Consider the following 22,671-nt stretch of genomic DNA (forward strand, 5'->3'; position numbering starts at 1 on the left):
TAATCAGCATTTTAATTGAATTGCTTAAATTGAAGCAAACTCAGAAGTAATAATAACACTACAATTTAAAACTACAGAGAAATGAAGCCCAGTTGTTGTTGATAAAATCTAAATTTTCACTTGCTTTGGCATTTTTTCTGCATCTGTTTTTACAGATGGATCCAAAGGTCACTTAAAAATTCAATAGTATTGTATTTTTCCAATTACATGTAAAGATAGTTTTCAACATTCATTTTTGTAAAATTTTTAGTTCAAATTTTCCCCCTCTCTCCCTTACCTCCCCTTTGAATAAAAGAACAAGCAATCTGATGTAAGTTATACATGTACAATCATTTTAACATATTTCCATATTAATCATGTTGTGAAAGAAAAATCAAAACAAAAGGGAAAATCCCAAGAAAGAAAAAGCAAACAAACACACAAACAAAAAGGTGAAAACAATATGCTTTGAATCACATTCAATCTCCATAGTTCTCTCTTTGTATGTAGGTAGCATTTTCCTTCCCAAGTCTATTGAAATTGTCTTGTGTCACTTCAATGCTAAGAAAAGCTAAGTCTATCATCGTTGATCATCATTTGATCTTATTGTCACTATGTACAGTGTTCTTTTGGTTCTGGTCATTACACTTAGCATCAGTTCTAGTAAGTCTTTCCAGGCTTTTCTGAAATAAGCTTGCTCATCATTTCTTATTGAACAATAACATTTCATACATATTCCATGACTTATTCAGCCATTTCCCAACTCATGGACATCCGCTCATTTTACAAGTCCCAAAGGTCACTTTTTAACCAAGTATTGCTATCCCAGTAGAGAACTAATTTGATAATAATAATAGCTAATATTTAACAATAACTCTGTGAGTAGGTGATATCATCCCCCTTTTACAGATGGAAAAACTAAGGTGAAATGACTTGCCCAGGATTACATGGTAAATGTCTGAGACTATATTTGAGCACTCTATCCATAATGCTACCTTGTTGTTGTTAAATCATTTCAGATTCTTTTGGGTTTTCTTGGAAGAGATATTAGAGTGATTTGCCATTTCTTTCTCTAGTTCATTTTATATTTGAGGACACTGAAGCAAACACTGTTAAATGACTTACCCAGAGTCATAAAGCTAGTAATTGTCTGAGACCAACTATGAACTCAGAAAGATTTTTTATTATTTATTTTTCAAAACACATGCATAATTTTTAGCATTTACCTTTGCAAAACTTTGTGTTCCAAAATTTTCTCCCTCCCTCCCTATTTTCTCCTTCCCCTATATAGCAAGAAATCCAATATATGTTAAATATGTGCAATTCTTCTAAATATTTCTACATTTATCATGCTGCATAAGAAAAATCAGATCAAAAAAGAAAAAATGAGAAAGAATAAAGCAAGCAGGTAAACAACAACAAATGAAGTGAAAATGTTATGTTGTGATCCATATTCAGTCCCCATAGTCCTCTCTTTCCATCACAATGGATGCAGATGGCTTTCTCTATCACAAGTCTATTAGAATTGGCTTGAACCACATCATTTTTTTCCTTTCCTTTTTTTTTAAAATTAAAGCTTTTTATTTTTAAAACATATGCATGGATAATTTCAGGAAGATTCTTGCATCCAAGCCCAGAACAACCTAGCAACTCTTATCTTCTGGCTGTTTCCATGATGAGCTCCTACCAGTTGAAACTGAGACTCAATACTTTTATAATCACTTCACCCTCACATCTTCCTTAGCTCCATCCCAAAAAAACCCAGGCTCACGTATGGTCAGATCTTTCTTGGCATCTTCTCCAGATGTTGCCAACAATCATGCTGAAAAATCTGACTTTCCTCAGGTCATGAGGCACTGGAATCCAAATCCCACCTGGGCAGAATTTAAGTCCCACCTAGAGATTCTTGAGTTGACTTTTTTTTGGATACAATAGATTTTTTATTTGAATCAGTCTTAAGTTTTTTTTAATATGCATACATATTTATACAATTATCTTGCCACACAAGAAAAATCAAATCAAACCAGGGGAAAAAATGAGGAGCAAAATAAAATGCAAGCAAACAACAACAAAAAGAGTAAAAATGCTATGTTGTGAACCATACTCAGTTCCCACAGTCCTCTCTCTAGGTGTGGCTCTCTTCATCACCAAACAATTGAAATTCGTTTGAATCATTTGAGTTGATTTTTAATTTTTTTTTCTTTTCAGTTTTTTTGTGCTAGGTTAAACCATGTCACAGTTATTATTACTTTTTATTTCAATTGATATCTTTCATTTTTACATCATCTTTATTTCCCTTTAAATCTTTCTTCTCCACTAAGACATATAAGAAGAAAAGTTTTGTTTTTTTAAAAGGAATTCAGCAAAACTAACAGACATATAAACCAAATTTGACAATCAATTGGCCAATCAATATTTATTAACGGCCTATTATGTGCCAGGCATGGTTCTAAGCACTGAAAATAGAAAAGGAAAAATATAATCCTTCAGAGTTTTTAATCTAAATGGAGAGAGGAGAAAAATAGTATGCAACAATTATAGTAAGTAAGTAAATAAAGTAGGCTACATGTATAAAGTAAGCTCTATGAAGGATCAATAAGTGATAATTAGCAGAGGGAAGGCACTGGAATTAAGAGGGATTAGGGAAGGTTTCCAGTAGAAGGTGGGATTTTAGTTGGGATTCAAAGGAAACCAGGGAAGTTAGAAGTTGGAGCAGAAGAGAGGGGAGTGTTCCTGATATGGGGCACAGCCAAGGAAAATGCCCATAATTGAGGGATATCTTATTTATGGTACAGTCAGGATGCTAGTGTCACTAGATCAAAGAATAGAAGACTGGGAATACTGGAGGGGGCTAGGCTATGAAGATTTTTGAATACCAAACAATATTTTGTATTTGTTCCTGGAAGGTAATCCAGAGCTACTTGAGTTTATTGAACAGAATCTGTGACTTGATGAGACTTGAATTTTAATAAAATCATTTTAGTGGCTGAATGGAGGATAGATTGAAGTTGGGAGAGACTTGAGGCAGGTTGACTCGCCAGCCTATTAGAGCTTTAATCCAGGTGAGGTGATGAGAGGCAGTGCCAGAGTAGTATTGGTGTTAGAGTAGAAAAAGGGACATATGAGAGATAGTGCAAAGATAAAATTGACAGATTTTGGCAACAGATTGGATGGAGTAGGGAATGAGAGATTCTGAGAGATAGGGAGAAGTCTAAGATGACTCCTAAATTAATATTATATGCAGTCTTCCATACCCACAGTTCCCCACCTCTATGAAAGGTGAGACTTACATTCCAGACCTTAACAAAGTTGGAAAATATATATTTTCAAAATGGCCAGAGTTGGGTCCAGAAGCTAAAGAATAGTGTTTCTATTAGAATCTATATAATCTATATAAGGAGCTATTTATATGTATTAGTAAAAGTCTGGGAAATGCTTCTAGAGGAAGCAGGAAATCTTTAAGGAAGCTATGCTTTTTGCCTATGGTCTAGGAATGGTCCTGGGTTGGAGATTCTGGAGTGTCCTATGACTACTTTAGTGCATCCTTAAGATTTTTCCTAGTAGTCACAGATCTCAAGCATCCTGCGCTTCCTGTGAAAACACCTGAATACACAACTAGTTATATGACCTGGCCAAATTACTTAACCTTTCTTTGTTTCTTTCTTTTTTTGTTTTGTTTCTTCATTTATAAAACACAATACTTGTACATATCTCTTAGAGTTGTAGCAAAAGTGCTTTGTAAGCCTCAATATGCTAAATAACTGAAAGGAGTATTCATTAGTTAATATTTTTGGTGATTCTATAACTTTGGACATCATTTCCCAGTTGGGAATTTCACATGTGAGAGAAGGTGTCTTTGTGAGAAATTGCTAATAATGTATATAAATGATTAATTTGATGATGAGTTGTTGTGAGAATATTTTTGTTAACTGTTTTTCATGTTTATTCTAAGCACCTGCGTTCTCCCCTCAAATAGACCTACCTCTGCTTTTGCTATTTATTGCTTTTATACTTTTGAGGCTGAGCATAATTGTGGACAATTAGGAAGGGTGACATCATTAGGTGGGGTTGGGGAATCCCATATGTGATAAAGCTCACTTAGAGCTTATCCCTAACTTCTTTACATTACTTAGAGTTATATTTAGCTACTATGCTTCCTAAAATCTTGATAATAAATTATGCTTCCTATCTTTTTTTAAATAGCTTTTTATTTTCAAAAAACATATAAAGATAGTTTGCAATATCCATCCTTTCAAAACTTTGTATTCCAAATTTTTCTCCCTCCCTTACCCCTCCCAGAAACAAGTAATCCAATATATGTTAAGCATATGCAGTTCCTCTATACATATTTCCACATTTAGCATACTACACAAGAAAAATCAGATCAAAAAGGGAAAAAAGAAAAAAGAAAAAAAACAACAAAAAAGATGAAAATACTATGTTGTAATCCACATTTGGTTTTCACAGTATTCTTTCTGGATGTAAATGGCTCTCACCAAATTTATCGGAATTGAACTGAATCACCTCATTGTTAAAAAGAGCCACGTCCTTCAGAGTTGATCATCACATAGTCTTGTTGCTGTGTACACTGTTCTTTTGGTTCTTGGTTTTTCACTTCACTTAACATCAGTTCATGTAAATCTCTTCAGGCATTTCTGAAATCATCCTACTGATCATTTCTTCTAGAATAATAGTATTACATAGGATTCATATACCATAATTTATTCAACCATTCTTCAATTAATGGGCATCCATTCAGTTTCCAATTCCTTGCCACTACAAGAAAAAGTTGCTACAAATATTTTTGCATTTATGAGTCCTTTACCCATTTTTTATAATCAATTTGGGATACAGAGCCAGTAGACTGCTAGATCAAAATGTACTTACAGTTTTTTCATATCCCTTTGGGCATAGTTCCATATTGCTTTCCAGAGTGGTTGGATCAGTTCACATATGCTTCTTATCTTGATGAAACATTTGTGCATTAAATATGGGAAATATTTCTCTGGTTTACAACTGGGTTATCAAAATGTGGCATGTGATCTACATGTAACATGCAATTCTACTAATGGATGGCTAGGGGGTGCAGTGGACAGTGTTGGAAATGAAATCAAGAAGATTCATTTTCTTGAGTTCAAATCTAGCCTCAGACACTTACCAGCTGTGTGACTGGAAAAGTCACTTATTACTGTTTGCCTCAGTTTCTTCATCTATAAAATGATCTGAAGAAAGATATGGTAAAAACCATTCCAGCCAAGAAAACCAGGTCATGGAGAGTTGGAGGTGATTGAAACAACTCAATAACAATATCAACAACTGTTGGTGCATATCTAAAGTGCTGCATTTAGATTCACTAAGTATAAACCTAGGCAAGTCACTTGGCTAATGCCTCAGTTTCTTCATCAATAAAATGGGGAAAATAATAACACCACCTTCCCAGGGTAGTTGAGAGGATAAAACTTGGTATTTGTAAACTGCTTTGTAAAACTTAAAGTATGATTAAAATGATAGTTATTATAGTGTTGTTTTGAATCAATTGGGGAATGCTGAACAAAATCTGGTATATGATTATGATAGAATACTATTGTGCTATAAGAAATGATTATCAGGATGCTCTCAGAAGAACCTTGAAAGACTTTCCATAAATTGATACAAAGTGAAATGTACTATGTACAAAGTAACAGTGATATTTCAGTAATACAATGATCCAAGACAACTTTGAGGGACTTATGATAAAAATGCTATTCATAGTCCAAGAAAAAGCGGATAGTGTCAATACAGATTGAAGCACACTTGTTTTTACTTTCTATATTTTTCTTGAGGGTTTTGTTTTGTTTTGTTTGAATCTATGTTTTCTTTCACAATATGACTATTATGGAAATGTTTTGCATAACTACATATATATGTATAAGTTATATTGAATTGCTTACATTCTCAGTGGTGGTAAGGAGGGAGAAGAGGAGAGAATCTGAAAGTCAAAGTTCTAAAAATGAATGTTAAAATTATTTTTATATATAACTGGGGAAAAGTAAATACTGAATTTAAAAAAACAATACAACCAATAAAAAAGAAACTAAAAGGCATTTTGTTATGGTATAAATTTGCTTAACCTGCAGTGCACACTGAAAATTCTTTCAAATTTCATGTTTAATAGCTTACATTAAATGTTTTTTGAGGAGGGGATTGTGATATTTATTTATTTGACATTTAAAAAAATTTCATTGCCAAATTCTCTTCTTTCCTTTACCCATGAGAAAATAGCAAATAGTACAACATTTATTATATATATGTAAAATTATGTGAAAAATATTTCCATATTAAACATCTACATAGAACTTTAGATAAAGATAAGACCAATTTATATTCAGAGCTATTCTGTGGCCTAAGATGAAAAAAATGGGAACTATATTGAGCCTTGTTGGAGTAAATGGCACTGTATAATGTTATTAAAATATATACCTTGTATACCTTTGGTGGTAAGATATATGCCTAACCAACCCAAAGTATCTATGATTTTACAAAGCATGTTGGAAAAAAGATAACAACTTTATGGACATGTTGGAAGGGATTCTTTTCTCTCTAACTTCTCTATTGCTGTTGAGGAACCACCATCTTCCTAATGACCCAGGATCCCAAACTAGTTGCCTTTCTGGACTTTCTTCTCAGTTTCTGTCTCTGTTTCTGCCTCTTTCTCTCTATCTCTTTCTGTCTGTTTCTCTTTCTATTCTTCCCTTTCTTCCTCCCTATTCCTCTCTCCTTGGATTTAATCTGTTACTAAAGCCTGATACCCTTGTAGCATTCCTCCTCTATGCCCCCCACTCTCCTCTGACACTGTTACCACTCTAACACAGGTCCTCATCACCTCACTTCATCATGCCTTCCTTTTTCATTTCATCCTTCATTCAACTCTCAAAGTGATCTGACTAAAGCACAGGTCACACCTGTAAACCCTTATCCACACCCTCCCTCACACTCTTCAATAATATCCAATGGCTCCCTATAATCTTCAGAATTAAATGTAAAATGCTTGGTTTGATTTTTAAAGTTCTTCATTCCATGGCTCCCTCCTGCTTTTCCAATCTCCTTCAGTGATACTGTCTTCCGTGCTGTTCCTTGAACAAGATGTTCCATGTCCTGCCTATGTATTTTCACTGCTTGTCCCTCATGCCTGCACTGACCCTCCTTGTCTCTGCCTACAGTCTTTCTTCCCTGATTTGTGTTTACTCTTTGCTAGGATAAAAGTGTCTGCTAGCTATTCAATGTTGTTTTTTTGGGTGACACCCATTTGGTTGGAGGTAGCAAAGCTGGCTGAGAGTCTTAGCTAAAAACCACACTTTTCTGCAAGAAACCTTTCCTGGTCCCTCTCAACATTAGTGCCTTCTCTCTGGGATTATTTCCAATTTATCCTGTATATCCCTTGTCTGCATGCTGTTTTCTACATTAGGCTGTGAGTTCTTTGAAAGATGGGATCATATTTTTGCCTTTCTTTATTTCTCCATCACTTAGCACACAGTGCCTAATACATAATAGGCATTTAAATAAAGATCTGATGACTCCATTTCTGTGTTAGGGTCATTTGATTCTATCTGGGTTCTGTGGTTTCTCTATTCTATGTGGAATAGCTGTGTTTGCATTTCTCTTCAAAATTTGTATGTTGCTAATAATTTTGCTGGTTAGCTAATAATTTTGCAGGCAGCTAAGTGGTGCAGTGATAAAGTGCCAAACCTGGAGTCAGGAAGATCTGAATTCAAATGTGCCCTTAAACAGTGACCCTAGGTAAATCACTTTATACTGTTTGCTTCAGTTTCTTCATCCATAAAATGAGATAGAGAAAGAAATGGCCAATTACTCTAATATTTTTGCCATGAAAACCCCAAATGGGGTCATAGAAAGTCAGACATGACTAAAAACTGAGCAAACAACTGAACAATGTTTGTAGAGAAATTGTAGGTGACTGGGGAATTTCAACTAACTCCTTAAAATTAATGTACTAAAAGGGAGTATTTTATTGAATCTCTGAATAATAATTGATCACACTTTACCTTTAATACCTTAGTGTATGTATAATTTCACCCCAGCTCAGGCTTTGGATAATTCTAAGGACAGCCATGTGATACTGCAAATATATATATATATATATATATATTATATATATATATATATATATATATATATATATATATATATATACACACACACACACACAGAGAACGAAAGAAAGAAATATGATTTCCAGTTGAGTGAGAAACTATTAGCAGTGATACTAGATATATGTGGAGAACCTAAGGGGAAAGAAATGAAAAGGGAATTTGAGAGACAAGGTCAGAGAGCAGAAATGTGAGAGAGCCAGTCACTCTTCCTCCCCCAACATGTCTCCAGGGATTGCAAGCACCTGAACTCCCAAAGACTGCCAAGAGTGGATTTGACTTCCTAGTGAGGTTGTTCTTACCTAGAAGGGGCTGAAATATCTTACTCTTAAGTCAAAGGGATCATTTAGTCTGGTGTTTTCTAACATACTCTAATTTGGACAACTTCCCTGAGTTTTGTTTACTATTTGCTTGCGTAAATGTGTTTGCTCACTATCCAAGATTTTTTTTGTGTGTGGTTTTTGGTAAGTGGTCAGAGAGTAAACTAAGTAAAATGTAATTATTTCTGACCCCCCCCCCACAAAAAATTATATTCCTAGATTACTAATACTTGTGGATGGTAGATAGATGTAATCCTAGTCCCAGTATTCCTTTGGGAAATAGGACAAAGAAGGAATGTTCAACTATTCGTGACTTTCCTAATTAGTGACTCATCTGGCTTAGCTGCCAGCAAATTGTGGTATAGAGTCCATTTTCTGAACCTCTGACAACTATCTCTTTCAACTTTTCAAAATTTCACAAGACCCTGTCCCAAAAGAAAGAATATACAAACAGGAGACAAGCCCCACCCCAGATATAGGTTTGACTAGAAGGCCATGTACTTAGCAGTTTCATGGCAATTCCAGGTAAAAGGGAAAAAGCAAGGGGAAGGGAACAAGCATTTATTAAGTGCCTGCTATGTGCCAGACAATTTACAAACATTAACTCATTTGATGCTCACCACAACCCTAGGAGGTAGATGTTATTATTTTTGCAGTTGAGGAAACTGAGGTAGGTCTGTTCCCAATTCAGAAACCTAAGCAGTTTATCCACTCATTGAACACAACCAAAAAGAAATTGAGAGGCAGACACAAAGACATAGGAGAGACAAAGACACAGAGATATATATAGAGAAAGAGACACACAGAGAGAAATAGAGAGCAAATGAGTGAGAGATAGTGAGAGAGAGAGGGTGGGAGGGAGAAAAGGGAAGGGGAAGAAAGGAAAGAAGAAGGGAGGGAGGTTGAGGTTAATTTGTCCAGTTAGTGGGGGGAGGGAGGTTGGTTGGACATCCAGTTCTGTCCCAGCAGTGATTCGAATGATACCTCTTTACAATACGCTAAATAGAGAGGAACTAGTCATAGAATTGTGCATACCCTGAATTGAAGAGTAGGGCCCTCCATTGCACATTTAAGGAAGTTTACATATGGGGTATTGCAATAGGCAGAAAGTATTACGAATGTTTCTCAGGTCTGGACTATCATTGGCTAGATCTCTGTTATATACAATAACATTTTCAATTTTTTTTTGCAACACGTCTCAGTTAAAGGCATTCTTTTTCAGGCCTAGAATCACCATGATAGGACATCAAGGAGAATGAAAGGAAGTATACTTGAAGAGAACTTATCAGATTCAGGGGTCCTCAAACTTTTTAAATAGGAGGCCAATTCACTGTCCCTCAGACTGTTGGAGGGCCGGACTATAGTAAAAACAAAAACTTTGTTTTATGGACTTTTAAATAAAGAAAATTCATAGCCCTGGGTGAGGGGGATAAACATCTCCAGCTGCTGCACCTGGCCTGGGGGCCATAGTTTGAGGACCCCTGTGACCATCAGTATTATAGAACCATCTTTGGAATCACAGATTCCAATTGAAAGAGAGGGTGATGTTTTTTCTCACTTTAGAAGTTATTATTAAAACTGAAAAGTAGGGTACATGGACTAGTAACTTCTTCCCTATCCAAGAATGGAAAAATTATAATACAGTAAATATTTATTAAGTGTTAACTTTGTGCCAGGTAGTGGGGGTACAATAAAAGGCAAAAGACAATTCCTGTCTTAGAGGAGGTTACAGCTGAATGAGGAAAACAATATGTAAACAGCTATATTTAAAAAATGCTATATGCAGGATAAATTGGAAATAATCAACAGAGGGAAGACGCTAGCATTAAGTAGGATTGGGAAAGACTTTCTGTAAAAGATGAGACTTTAAGAAAGATGAGTAGGGGGAAATTCTTAGGGGTGGGGGACAATTAGTGACACTGTACTGAGTCAGGAAATAGAGTTAGTTGCGCAAAGAATAGCAAGAAGGCCCTATCACTGGATCATGGAGGGGTATAAGAACTGGAAAGGATTAGGAGAGGTAGGAGGTTATGGAAGGCTTTGAATGACAAAAGATTTTGCATTTGTCTTCCTCCCTGAGACAAGGCATAATAATGTCTTCTTATGCTGACTGAATATTAACATGAGTGCTGACCCCTTTGCCAACCAAAAGGACTTTCTGTTTTGAGCTAAGCGATGCCCTCCTCTGCCAAGGATTGAATGCTCTCTCTAGGATGAGGTGCAAGCATTGTCAGTGGTATTGCTATTGCTGGGATCCATGTTTTACCCCTCCATGCCAGCCAAGTATTGCCATGGGTGTGTCATTATCCCTTTGTCCTTAACCATCTCAGAATGCACTCTACAAGGGCCTTGAATTCTTGAAGGAAAGAGAATTATGGAAAGAGCATTTCCTAGCCTCTCTCATCAACAAATCTCTATTATGACCAAACATCTTTTCACTTGCCTTGCACCAAAGTTCCAATTAAGTCAACATCACACAGTACCAGTTGGCCTCCTGAATGTCATTTTACAAGTCCTAAGCAATTTTTTCTGAAGAATTCTTAAACAATCTCCAAATTCCAGCAGGAAGTCTATCATACTTGGTGGGTTGCCACCCCCAAATTTAAAAATTATGCAAATTCAACAAATGATACTTTATAGTATTTATCATCTTTTATGACAGTTCTTTTTTTAAATAATGCTTTTTATTTTCAAAACATATGCATGGATAATTTGACAGCATTGACCCTTGCATAGCCTTGTGTTTCAGATTTTCTCCTCCTTCCTCCCACCGCCTCCCTCAGATGGCAAGCAATTCAATATATGTTAAACATGTTAAAATATATATTAAATCCAATATATATAAACATATTTATATGATTCTCTTGCTGCATAAGAGAAATCAGATCAAAAAAAAGAAAGTAAATGAGTGAGAAAACAAAATGCAAACAAACAATATCAAAAAGAATAAGAATGTTATGTTGTGATCCACACACAATTCCCACAGTTCTCTCTCTGGGTATGGATGACTTTCTTCTTCACAAAATCATCAGAACTGGCATCATTCATCTCATTGTTGGAAAGTCACGTTCATCAGAATTGATTGTACGACACAGTTTCTTTCTTTTATTTCTTCCTTCCTTCCTTCCTTCCTTCCTTCCTTCCTTCCTTCCTTCCTTCCTTCCTTCCTTTCTTTCTTTCTTTCTTTCTTTCTTTCTTTCTTTCTTTCTTTCTTTCTTTCTTTCTTTCTTTCTTTCTTTCAACACACTTCTTAAGAGTTACAGAGCATATTTCCATCTGTCTCCCAGTAGACAGTTTGCTCTCTAATCCTTTCTAGGTTAATGGGGAAATCCTTACAATAGGAGACTAAGGATACCAGGAGTTGAGCCAGAAGCAAGGAGGTCCTATGGGGTTCCCTTTTCTATATAGCCTTCCCTCTCTTCAATGAAGATATTCCTTTCTAATACTACTACCCATGCCAAATGTTGTAGGCCGTGCCTAACTCAGACTAGCCTAATAGTTCAGGTTTAAGATTGAGGAACCCTTCAAAAATGAAACCAGCAGCTCTTTTGCCACTGTGGAGACTTTTGTAAACATATAGATAGTCTTTTCTAATTCTAGATATTGTTCTTGTAAAATAGGTCCTTTGTAATGATTCGCTGAATTAAAACTTCCTTTGGCAGAATACCAATACAGTTTCAAGATTTTTAAAAGGAATTTATTCCAGATATGTATATCTATGTCTACTATTATGAACATAAAATTGAAAGGGAATTGTAAGACTTTGCTTGTTTAATAGCAGTCTCTGTGCTCAAAATTCCTTGAATCTATAAGAGCAATAGAACCACAAATTGGAGTGCTTACAAACAACCTTGCTAAGGTATATGAAGCTGCTGATCAATGGATACAGCACTGGACTGGGAATCAGGACATAGACCCTTCCTAGCTGTGTGACTCTGGGCAAGTCATTTAACCCTTGCCTCAGTTTCCTCATCTGTAAAATGCACTGGAGAAGGAAATGGTAGACACTCAGTCCTTCCTTTTGCCCTCAAGGACTGGAAGAACAATTAAGAGAGAGTCCATACATATGTGCCTATGAACACTCCTGTCTATTCCAATAATCCCAAGCATCCCCAAATGACTTGTTGCTTCTAATAATATTGTCCAGTATTGCTAGATCTCATGAATTGTGTTCACTTTTTATATTCTCAAGTTCAAACCATCTTCCCAGATAGTCTCATGGGATCATGCCATCATTTCCAATCTTCAAGAAATCTACCAAAGAATGACATCTTAGGACACCAAATAGAAAGGATATTTCAGATTATTCTGACCACACTGCTGTCCATTATCAAAAGGTGAGAGGACTCAATCTATGCTTTTAATGCATGATTAAACCCCACTGGTTTATAGATTTTTTTTTTTTGCTTTTTGCTGAGGCAATTAGAATTATGTGACTTGCCCAGGGTCACACAACTAGTGTTAAAAGTCTGAGACCAGATTTGAACCAGATTTCACAGAGAAAATCATGACCCTATTCTGATTGTTTTGGACTAACTAGCCAGCCTCCTGACTTCAGGGCTGGTGTTCTACCCACTGTGTCACTTGGCTGCCCTGGTCTATAGAAATTCTAAGTTGTATATTGTATTTTAGTTAATGCTTACATACAGGAAGATTGGGGAAACAGGAAAGGGAATCCACTTTGGGAGAAAGAAATCCTGCCTAGCTGAGCTAGGTTGGGAGTTTGGAGTCATTATTGGGTGAAAGCAAAGTGGGGGGAAATGTTACATTTGTATAAACTTGGCAAAAGAATGCGAAACCAAATTTGCTGGCAATTATCCAGAGGACAGATTGAAGAAATAAAAAACTTGAGGCAGACTGCCATCCAGTCCAGATGAGAAATGATGAGTTCTGAACTAGGATGGTGGCTATATAAATGATGAAAGGGATGGATTGAAGAGAAGTTGTGGTTGTAGAATTGACAAGATTAGGCAACTGACTGGTTGTACAGGAGGTGAGGGAAAGTGAAGAATTGAAGGCAACTATGAAATTGTGAACCTGAGTGACTAGAATAATGGTAGTCCCATCAATATAAATAGAAGAATGATAGTCTCATTGATTGAGGTTTGGAAGAGGCTGAGTTTGGTGGGGAAAGGTGATGAGTTTCATTTTGGCAATATTGAGTCAGAGATGCCTATAGAATATCCATTTGGAAAGGTCTGACAGATGGTTGGCAATTTGAGAACTAAGGAGAGAAACCAGAAATGGATGTATAAATCTTGAATTCATCTGCACGAAAACATTAACTATACTCATAAGAACTGATGAGATCACAGAAATAAAAGGTTAAGCGAGAGGAGAGAAGGCTCATGACACATCTTTGGAGTATATCCACTATACAAGGCAGGCCTTGTATGATGATCTAGCACAGGAGTCTGAGAAGGAATTATAAAGAAGGTAGCAGTGGGGGCAGGTAGATAGTACAGTGGCTAGAGTACCAGCCCTGGAATCAGGAACACCTGAATTTAAATCTGTCTTTAGACACTTATTACCTGTATGACCCTGGGCAAGTCATTTAATTCTGATTGCCTCCCCCCACACCGGGAAAAGGAAAGCTAAGCAATCAGTGTCATGAAAATCCATAGCGGAGAGAAGATCTAAAAATAGAGGGTAGTTGGCAATGTCTTATGCTATAAAGAGGCCAAGAAGGATGAGGATTCAGAAAATACTATAGGATTTAGGAATTGAGAAATGTTAAAACTTTGAAGAGAGCAGTTTCACTTATAATGAGTCTAGAAGCCAAGTTGTGAAGGACTGAGAAATTACGGAGAGGTGAGCCAGAGTACAATGTAGGAGGATAGATAATATCTTTTTAGGAGTTCTGCTTTGAAAAGAAGAAGAGATGAGAGGCTGAGAGGTCAAGTGAAGAGCTAGATTTTTTAAAAGAATGAGGGAGATTTAGTCTTGTATGTAGGCATCAGAGAGTGAGTTTTTAGTTAAGGAAAGATTAAAAATTAAAAAGAGAGGAGTTGATTGCAGAAGGGAATATTCCTAAGGAAATGGCAGAAAATGAAATCAATGGTAAAGGTAAACAAAATAGCCAAAAAAGTTTATTTCATACAAAGCTAAATTAATAGAGGCATAGTGTCTGGAATGAAGGAGCTGACAGTCTCTTTGCACTCTTTCTTGGTCAGACCACATCTGGAATAGTCTATCAATGATGTGGGACTGGACTGGGTGATGTGGGACTTTGAATGTCCAATTCCTTGGAAAGTGCTCATATAACTTTCCACGACATTTACATCACCTTTATTTCTGAATATCCTTCTTTCCTCTCCTGCCCAGCAAGCCATCTCTTATAACACTAAAAAAATAAGAAAAAAAATAATTTCAGCAAAACAAAGGAAACCCATTAACTAAACTTGATAGCATATACAATATTCCAGACCTATAGTTTCCCACCTTTTTAAGGATGGGAGAAAAGTATCCATTTTCTCATCTTTTCTCTGATACTATGTCAGGGATGCTTTAAAAAGTCAAGTTTTCTAGTTTATATGTAATTATTTACTTATAGACTATTTGACAGAAGCATGAGGGACTATTTAGAGTTGATCATTGTCCTTTTAAATTAAATGAAAATGAAGGGAAAGCATTTTTTTTCTTTTCATATTTATTTTTCTTTAAAAATCTAGCATGGGATCAAAAGAACAATTATCAAGGAAGTAGATATCCAAAACAAAGGCTAGAATCTGTTGGAAAAAACCAACATTTTAGTGAGCTGAAGAATCTCATTAATCAATTTTGTTTCAAAAGGAATAGTTCTAGATAAAACAAAGTAAACTCATGTCTTTCAATAGGAAAAGCATCTTTGAGATAAATTAATGAAAAGATAAGATTCTTCTTCTCCTACTTTCCTAATTTTTAAGCTGGAACAACTCTATCAGGAAGCAAGAAAGAAAACCTACAACTCTCCACAGTATATGTAAAAAAACAAAGCTGAAGAACCAAGAGAACATTATACAAAGTAACAACAAAATTATGTGATGCTCAACTGTGATGCACTTGGCTCTTTTCAACAGTACAATAATTAAATTCCAATAGATTTGGGAAGGAAAGTGCCATTGGCATCTAATGAGACAACTATGAAGACCGAATGTGGATCAAAGCATAGTATTTTCACTATGTTGTTGCTGTTTGCTTGTTTTTTTCCCCTTTCTTGTGATTTTTTTCCCTTTTGATCTGATTTATCTTGCATAGTATGATGAATATGGAAATATATTTAGAGGAATTGCAAATAGTTAACCATTTGCTATACTAGATTGCTGTCTTGGAGAAGAGGAAGGGAGGAAAATTTGGAACACAAAATTTTGAAAAGGTGAATGTTTAAACTTCTTTGCTAATATTTTTGGAAAAATAAAATATTATTAAAAATAATCAAAGCTGAGCCTACCTTTTTGGTCTTAGAGCAAACTTCATTCCCTGTGACTCCCTTGTCTCTGGCCCCAAATACAGGCTGTGAGGTTGTGAACTTTCTAAGCCTATTCGTCCATATCCTGTTCTGTCAGCATGAGATAAAGGGATAGAGATTTGGCTTTGGAAGGAGGAAAATCTGGATTCAGGTCCTGTCTCTGACAAATACTTGATTCTGGCAAATCACATAACCTATTGAGATAGTGTAATATGCCTTTGGATTTGCAATTAGGAGACCTGGGCTAATGTCCCATCTCTCCTGTCTGTATTTTAGGCAAATCATGTAATTTCTTTGGTCCTCAGTTTCCCATCTGTAAAATGAGGGAAAGAGATTTGGACTAAATGGTCTTTGAGGTCCCTTCTAATTCTAAATTTATAAAACTTCTCAGTGACCAAAGTAATTCTCTAAACCCATAGGTTACAGAAGAGCTGCTGATACACATTAGTGGGATGAGTTTCAAAATTGGGAAGTCTTTGCACAGAGAAAACCATGACCCTATTCTGATTGTTTTGGACTAAGTTGAGTTCTTGCTTACTTTTCTCCTTCAATACAAAGGAAAGAATGTGATCACTATTCTTAGAACTTTTTTTTCCTAACACATAACATCATAGGTGATTACTATCCTGCTTTTATAGCTCAGGGACTCCTCAACTTCTGGTCTTTTCTCCTTTATGTTCTGTTCTTTTCTCTCCTTTGCCCCTTATCTGAGGATCTTAGGAATAAAGATGACTGAGTTGGGATGGGGGAAATCTCTAGACCTGTGACTGATTGGGCAAATGAGACTTAGGTCATCCAGGAAACAGGATTTAGAGAATGGTGTTGGGGGAATGCTGTGGCAGAAATAGGGAAAATAGGAAAGGAATAAAGAACTTTTGTCTGAGTTCCAAATAGGGAACCCAGACTTCAATCCATTTTAGAAGTTGGAGAAGCTGGTATACTCTGCCTTTGACACATGTGGGCTCTTAGATCGTTCCCATTTAACTACCATTATCCCACCCCATCCTACCCCAATGATGTAGCAAAATGCACACTGTTAGGTTTATGCAATTTTATTTTCTCAGTGGAAAGGTATGTTATTTGGGGATGGCGCTGTCATCTTCCAAGAAGAGGCAGTGCCACGGGTGAGGGTGTAGCCAAGGGCCATCAGAAAGCACAGCTGCTCTCTACAAAACGACGGCACTTCATGACCCGGAGGTAGGTCTCAGCTTTGTGCAGGTCCTTCTTGAAGCAGGAGAGCAGCCCATAATTCTTGAGCAGTGCCTCATCACTTCGTAGGTTTGTGTCAAATTTGTCATAGGTTGTCTTAAGGACCAGGCCACCCCTTGAGCTGCCATCTTCCAGTTCCTAAAAAGAAAGGGGAAAAACGTTAAGGAGGAAGCTTTTCCATCTCACCTCTTCTTTCTTCACTCCCCTCCTGAGCTTAAAAATCAAGAAAATAAAATGGAAGTGGAATAATTGGCTCAAATGAAGGAAAGAAAAAAAGAGAATGGTTTCTTTATTAATTAAAAAAGTCTTGGATTTAGACTCTTCTGAAAGAAAAGAGAGTTGGCAGCCTTCCTTCTTCCCTTCTTCCTCCCTTAATTTCTCTGTCTTCCTTTTTCCTCCCTGCCATGCATGATTAAACTAGAAAGGATCCTAGACCTAAGGCTGGGACTACTGTGAGTAACTTTAGCAAAGTAGCTTGGCTTTTGGGTTAAGTCAGAGTTTCCCTCCAATCTCACCTGCATGAGAGCCTGAATCCCTTCTTCCAGGTCCCTCAGCTTCTCATAGACCCGGTCTGAAGTCCCGAAGACCAGGCTGTTGGTAAAGACCCTGCTGAGAAACTGCACAGGGCTGAGCCAAGATTGGATAAGGAGAAGGGAAAAACGGAGCAATTCCACATCCTGGGGATGGAGAACAAGGAAAGAAAAAGAGGAAATTGTGAGCAGGAGAATTTAAAGGGAACTCTAGAACCAGGAAAGAATTAATTCAAATCAAAACATTTTTATTAGGGCTAATTATAGAGACTAGAAATTTCACCTATAGTCTTTTTTTTTCTTTCTTTCTTGTTTTACCCATTTTAATCGGTGTAAGTTCAGAATAAAAATAAATTAAAGAAATTAAGATTCTATTATGCACAAAACATTAAAGTAATCTTGCTCTTTCCCTGGGTAGTTGTTCTAATATCCTGGGACCTGAGTCTTCTTGATTTGCAGTGAGAGAGTTAGAGAAACAATTCAAATTTAGTGGATAAAGGGAAGAGAGGAAGATGGAGGCTGCTCAGACTTCTTGGGACATTGGCAGGATTGTGTGTAGGGAGGACAGACAGTTCAGGTTCTTTCTTTGTCTCACCTGGAGTATGACAAATGGCTGGGGGTGGGGTGGGAAGGGGGAGTCACTCACAGATCTCTGCTGGGCCTCATCCTTGCCAGTGGGAGCTGGGATGGTCTCAGAGAAACAGAAAGCTGTCTGGGTACTCTGGATGGAATGTCTCTGTGCCTCTGGAATGTAGGTCCGTTCCTGTGTAAATAGCCGAACAAAGATAATGAGTGGCCAAAGTCAGGACTGAGGTCAGATCCGATATACCTCTTCTAAGAAGCATTCTCCAGTTCTCACTCCTGTCCTCTTTCCACCTCCCCCAAACTCTGATCATGTCATCATTTTGAATCCCCCTCAGTACTTATGCCCAATTGCTTATACTTTTTTTTAATGTGAATGTCCAAGTTGAATTTAAATAACTCCCCATCTCATCTCCCCAATACTTACCATTTTGGAGCCATCTTTGATAATTTTCTTTGACTTCCCCACCCATCCAGTCATTCACCACCAAGTCTTTCCAGTTCTTCCTGAATGACATTTCTTGAATTTACCCTTTCTCTACATTCTTGCTACCACCATTTTAGCCCAAGTCCTTACTCCTGCACACTTGGGCTATTGTCATATATTCCTACTTATCCTTTCTCACTTTAGTGTTCTTTCTTCAATCAACCTTATTATACTAAGAATCATCTTCTTCAAGGAAAACTGCTTATAGGACTATGGTAGCTTCTTATTCCCTTTCATATTGAATTAAAGTTTTTTACACACTTCCTTCAAAACCCCTCTACGACCTTGTCTTTGCTCTGTTCCAATTCCCCTTTACCCAAATCCCCATCCCTCATGGACTCACAAACTCCTTGTACGTGTCAGCAACTAGCTGGTGCAAATGCTGAGCACGAAGTACGGCGTTGGCAAAGAGGCTGGACAGAGGCATGGCTGGGAAGGCACCAGCTCTCTGTGGTCCCAGCAAGATGAAAGTGATGAGGAGCAACAGGGAGACTCGGGTACCTGGAAAAAGAAAGGAAGAATTTCTCTATTCCATAACTAGCTTCACTAGTGCCTATCCTGCTCCCTTAAGAACCTCTTCTTTTCTGCTAATGGTAGGGGGATGATTAACTTGGCACCCAGCCCTCAAATCTGGATCCTTAATTTTCATTTCCCCATGATTCCTAACCTCCATTTTTGCCAATTGGTGGTCTAAACTACCACTTAGCATCTCATCCCATATACTTGGATCCTCTACTAAGGTCAGGAAATGTTTAAAATGTTAAACTTCTGAACCAAGAAAAGACTCAAAAGAAATTTTTACCTGTTTTCAGAAGCCAAGGCTCTATTTGTCCTTCTTGGCTCTGCTTCCTGGGAATGCCCCTGAAGGTCGTCCCCATGGATCTTCCCTCTGTCTCAGCCCTAGCTAGTCCCTTCATTAGGTTTCCTTTCTTTTTCACCACCCATTTGGGAGCTAGATAAGATTCTCTGTTGTCTTTGGGCACAGAAAGAGGATGGGGACCTCTTGTTTTCTTTCCCCAAAAAGGTTAGAATGGGAGTGAAAGGGATGAAACTGAAGCAGGTGGAATAGAAGCTTAAAAAAAAAGAAGGAAAGATTTCTGACAAGAAGGATATAAAAACTATTGGTCCAAGAGGGAAGAAAGGGGACAGGGGAATGGATGATGGTCTTTGAGATATCTGGGTAGAGTACCTGAAGCCATCTCTGCTGGACAAGCTGGTCACAGGATCCTGGTTGATGTAGGTGGCTGAGTCCTAGGTCTCTGGAACTGCTCCCCTTCAGCACCTCCTTATACCCTAGTCCCCCCTCATCTCCCCCACCTTTCTCCTCCATTATGCATTGCTCAGTACCACTGGGGGCTGAACTGATGGATAATTTAAAGGCAAAAAGGCTGAATCCTCCCACTCAGATTCTGTTTCATAGCTCCTTCATCCCATTCTGGGGTGTCATTCTCCCCCCCTCTGTACCCAACCTTTAGAGCCTCCTCACCTGCCTCCCCCCCTCCCACCTCCCTTCACACATGAACATTGAGTCTGTGTCTGCCCCACCTGCCTTAGCCTGAGGACTCTGTGTTCTCCCAGCATCCAGAGTATTTGGACAAATGCAAAGAAAATATCCAGGCAGGGAAATAGATAGAAGGGATTTAGGGCTAAAGAAATTGGGGGGGAGTTGAAATGGAGAAGGGCAGCCCCTATAAGCAAATTCTCAGCGTTTATCTGGGAAAGAAATGGGTCATGTTCAGTGGGTACCATGAAAAAAAAATTCATCTTTGTTCTTTTTTTGTGTGTGGTGGTGGGCAACAGCAGTGGTCCTTCAATGCTCTAATATCATAGGTTTGTAGACCTAGTCCCCAATCTCTAGTATTATGGAGAAAACATTTGGATAATCCCTTATTAGAAGTACTTCTGAATACTTTTTACCCACATTGTACTCCCCTTTGACAGCACAGAGAAGAGGTCTATATTGGCCATCAATCATCAAAAGGTTGTTCAGGGAAGGAAGATCAGTTCTCCACTGTTCTTTGCCCCTTACAACTTCCCTAACCAGGCCCTAATGCCTTCTTTGAGTTTGGGGCCTGCTAGATAACCACTGGAGAGCACTATTTCAAATAATCTTTTTCCATGAGCCATATATCCTTTAGGTTTCAAAGACTCTTGATTTGGGAGCTTGGGTCTTGCTGTGGATCTTAAAGACTGAGAATTTGGGGTCTGGGGAGTGGTGGTAGAGGCAAACCCTTCTTTTTCCTCTAGAAGGAAAGAAAATAGACAGCCTCTCTGTGTTTGGGGGCAAGGTTTCCAGTAGTGTCTCAGGCCTAATCCAACTTTGGGGTGTTGGGGAGGACAGGTTGCTTTCTTTTTATGAAACCAGTGAATCAGGAAGGTCACCCAGAAAATTTGGGCAAATGTTATATATCTTCTTTACTCCCTTCTGTAAAACTCCATTTTATCAAGGAAATCAGATTTATATGGAAATAAAGAGTATCCATAGAGAAAAAAAGCTATGGAATTACAGAATATCAAAGGTGGAAGGGACCTGAAAGATCCACTATTCCAGTCCCCTGTTTTTGCAGATAAGAAAGCACAGACGAGTAATTCAGTGGAAGGAGAATATTTTAAAAAGAGGCAGGAATAGTCTTGGATATGTTATTTTAGTGGTGAGGAACATTTATTTGCTATATAGGATGATTCTTTTGGGCACATATTAAAAACTTTTTTGTTGGAAACAACCTGTGATTTCATTGGTATTGTGAACTTCTGGTGAAGAAACTCCCTCTATCAAACCAGATTGAACCAGCTGTTGTTATTCAGTTATTTCAGTTTTGTCTGCCTCTTCATGATCCCATCTGGGATTTTCTTGGCAAAGATACTAGAATGATTTGCCATTTCCTTCTCCAGTTCATTTTTAGAGATACAGAAACTGAGGCAAACAGGATGAAATGGCTTTCTCAGGGTCACACAGATAGTAAGAGTCCAAGGTCAAACTTGAATTCAGGTTTTCCTGACTTCAGGCCAGAAGCTCTATTCACTCAACCACCTTAGTTGCTGATTAAATCAGCACTTGCTATGCAATTTTTGACGTTAAAGAATTGGCTCACATAAGTGGTATGTAGCAGAGACAGGACTTAAAACTTCATGATGGTGATAATTATGGTGGTTGTGTTGATAAAGATGATGATGAGATGATGGTGATATTTTATTATTTACATAACACTTTAAGGTTTTCAAAGTACTTAGCAAATATTATCTCATTTAAGCTTCACAATATCTGGGTAAAATAGTCTATATGGGTAATAAGGCTCTTTTTATCCATTTTATAAATAAGGAATTGAGGATCAGAAATAGAATGACCTGTTCAACACCATACAGTAATTCTCAGAGGTAAGAGCTGAACCAGGATCTCACCTACCTACAATCTAGCACAGAGCTATTTGATTTTTTTTTTACTAGAGCTTCAGGTGATAGTAGAGCTTCCAGGTCTGGAAATAGACCTTATAGTGATATTGTTTGGAGGGGAAAGGAAAGAAAAAAAAGGGAAGAAAAGAAATTTACATGATAAATTTATTGTAATTAAAAGGGATAGAAAATTGTATATACATAATAGTTTTGCAGTTATATGTACAATCATCCTTTTATTATTCTACTATGTTATGGAAATTATTTTTATTTCATTAATTAAAATTAAATTAAAAAATAAAAAAAAAACTATAGATAGAGCTTGAGTTGTGTAAGGTGTGACATAGGAAGGAGAGAGAGAGTTAGGAGGAAGAGGAGGAGGAACTATGGATGAGAATCTGGTGAGGAAGCCATTAGGTTAAACCCCTAAATGAGGTAGAATTGTCAATCAGTCTTGGAAGGAGAAGGATTCTGGAGGGACAACAGTTCCTTTCAGAGTCACAGATCAGGGATATGACCCAGGAAACTTAAGAGATCTAAATTGTGTTCAGACAACTGGCCAGAACCAAGAATGAAGGAA

General features: G+C 37.4%; 1 protein-coding gene across 1 annotated transcript; it reads right to left on the bottom strand.

The window, feature by feature from the left end:
- Positions 1-16,939: 16,939 nt before the first annotated feature.
- On the bottom strand, positions 16,940-20,031 carry LOC127561367 (somatotropin). The gene is made up of 5 exons (XM_051996636.1): positions 19,891-20,031; positions 19,045-19,227; positions 18,279-18,395; positions 17,618-17,779; positions 16,940-17,240 (listed from the first exon to the last, which is right to left on the bottom strand). Exons 1-5 carry the CDS (start codon positions 20,029-20,031, stop codon positions 17,040-17,042), a joined length of 804 nt encoding a protein of 267 aa, XP_051852596.1. The 3' UTR covers positions 16,940-17,039.
- Between the last annotated feature and the right edge of the window lie 2,640 nt (positions 20,032-22,671).

This window comes from Antechinus flavipes, chromosome 4 (genome assembly GCF_016432865.1).
Source record: "Antechinus flavipes isolate AdamAnt ecotype Samford, QLD, Australia chromosome 4, AdamAnt_v2, whole genome shotgun sequence".
NCBI classification, from domain to species: Eukaryota; Metazoa; Chordata; class Mammalia; order Dasyuromorphia; family Dasyuridae; genus Antechinus; species Antechinus flavipes.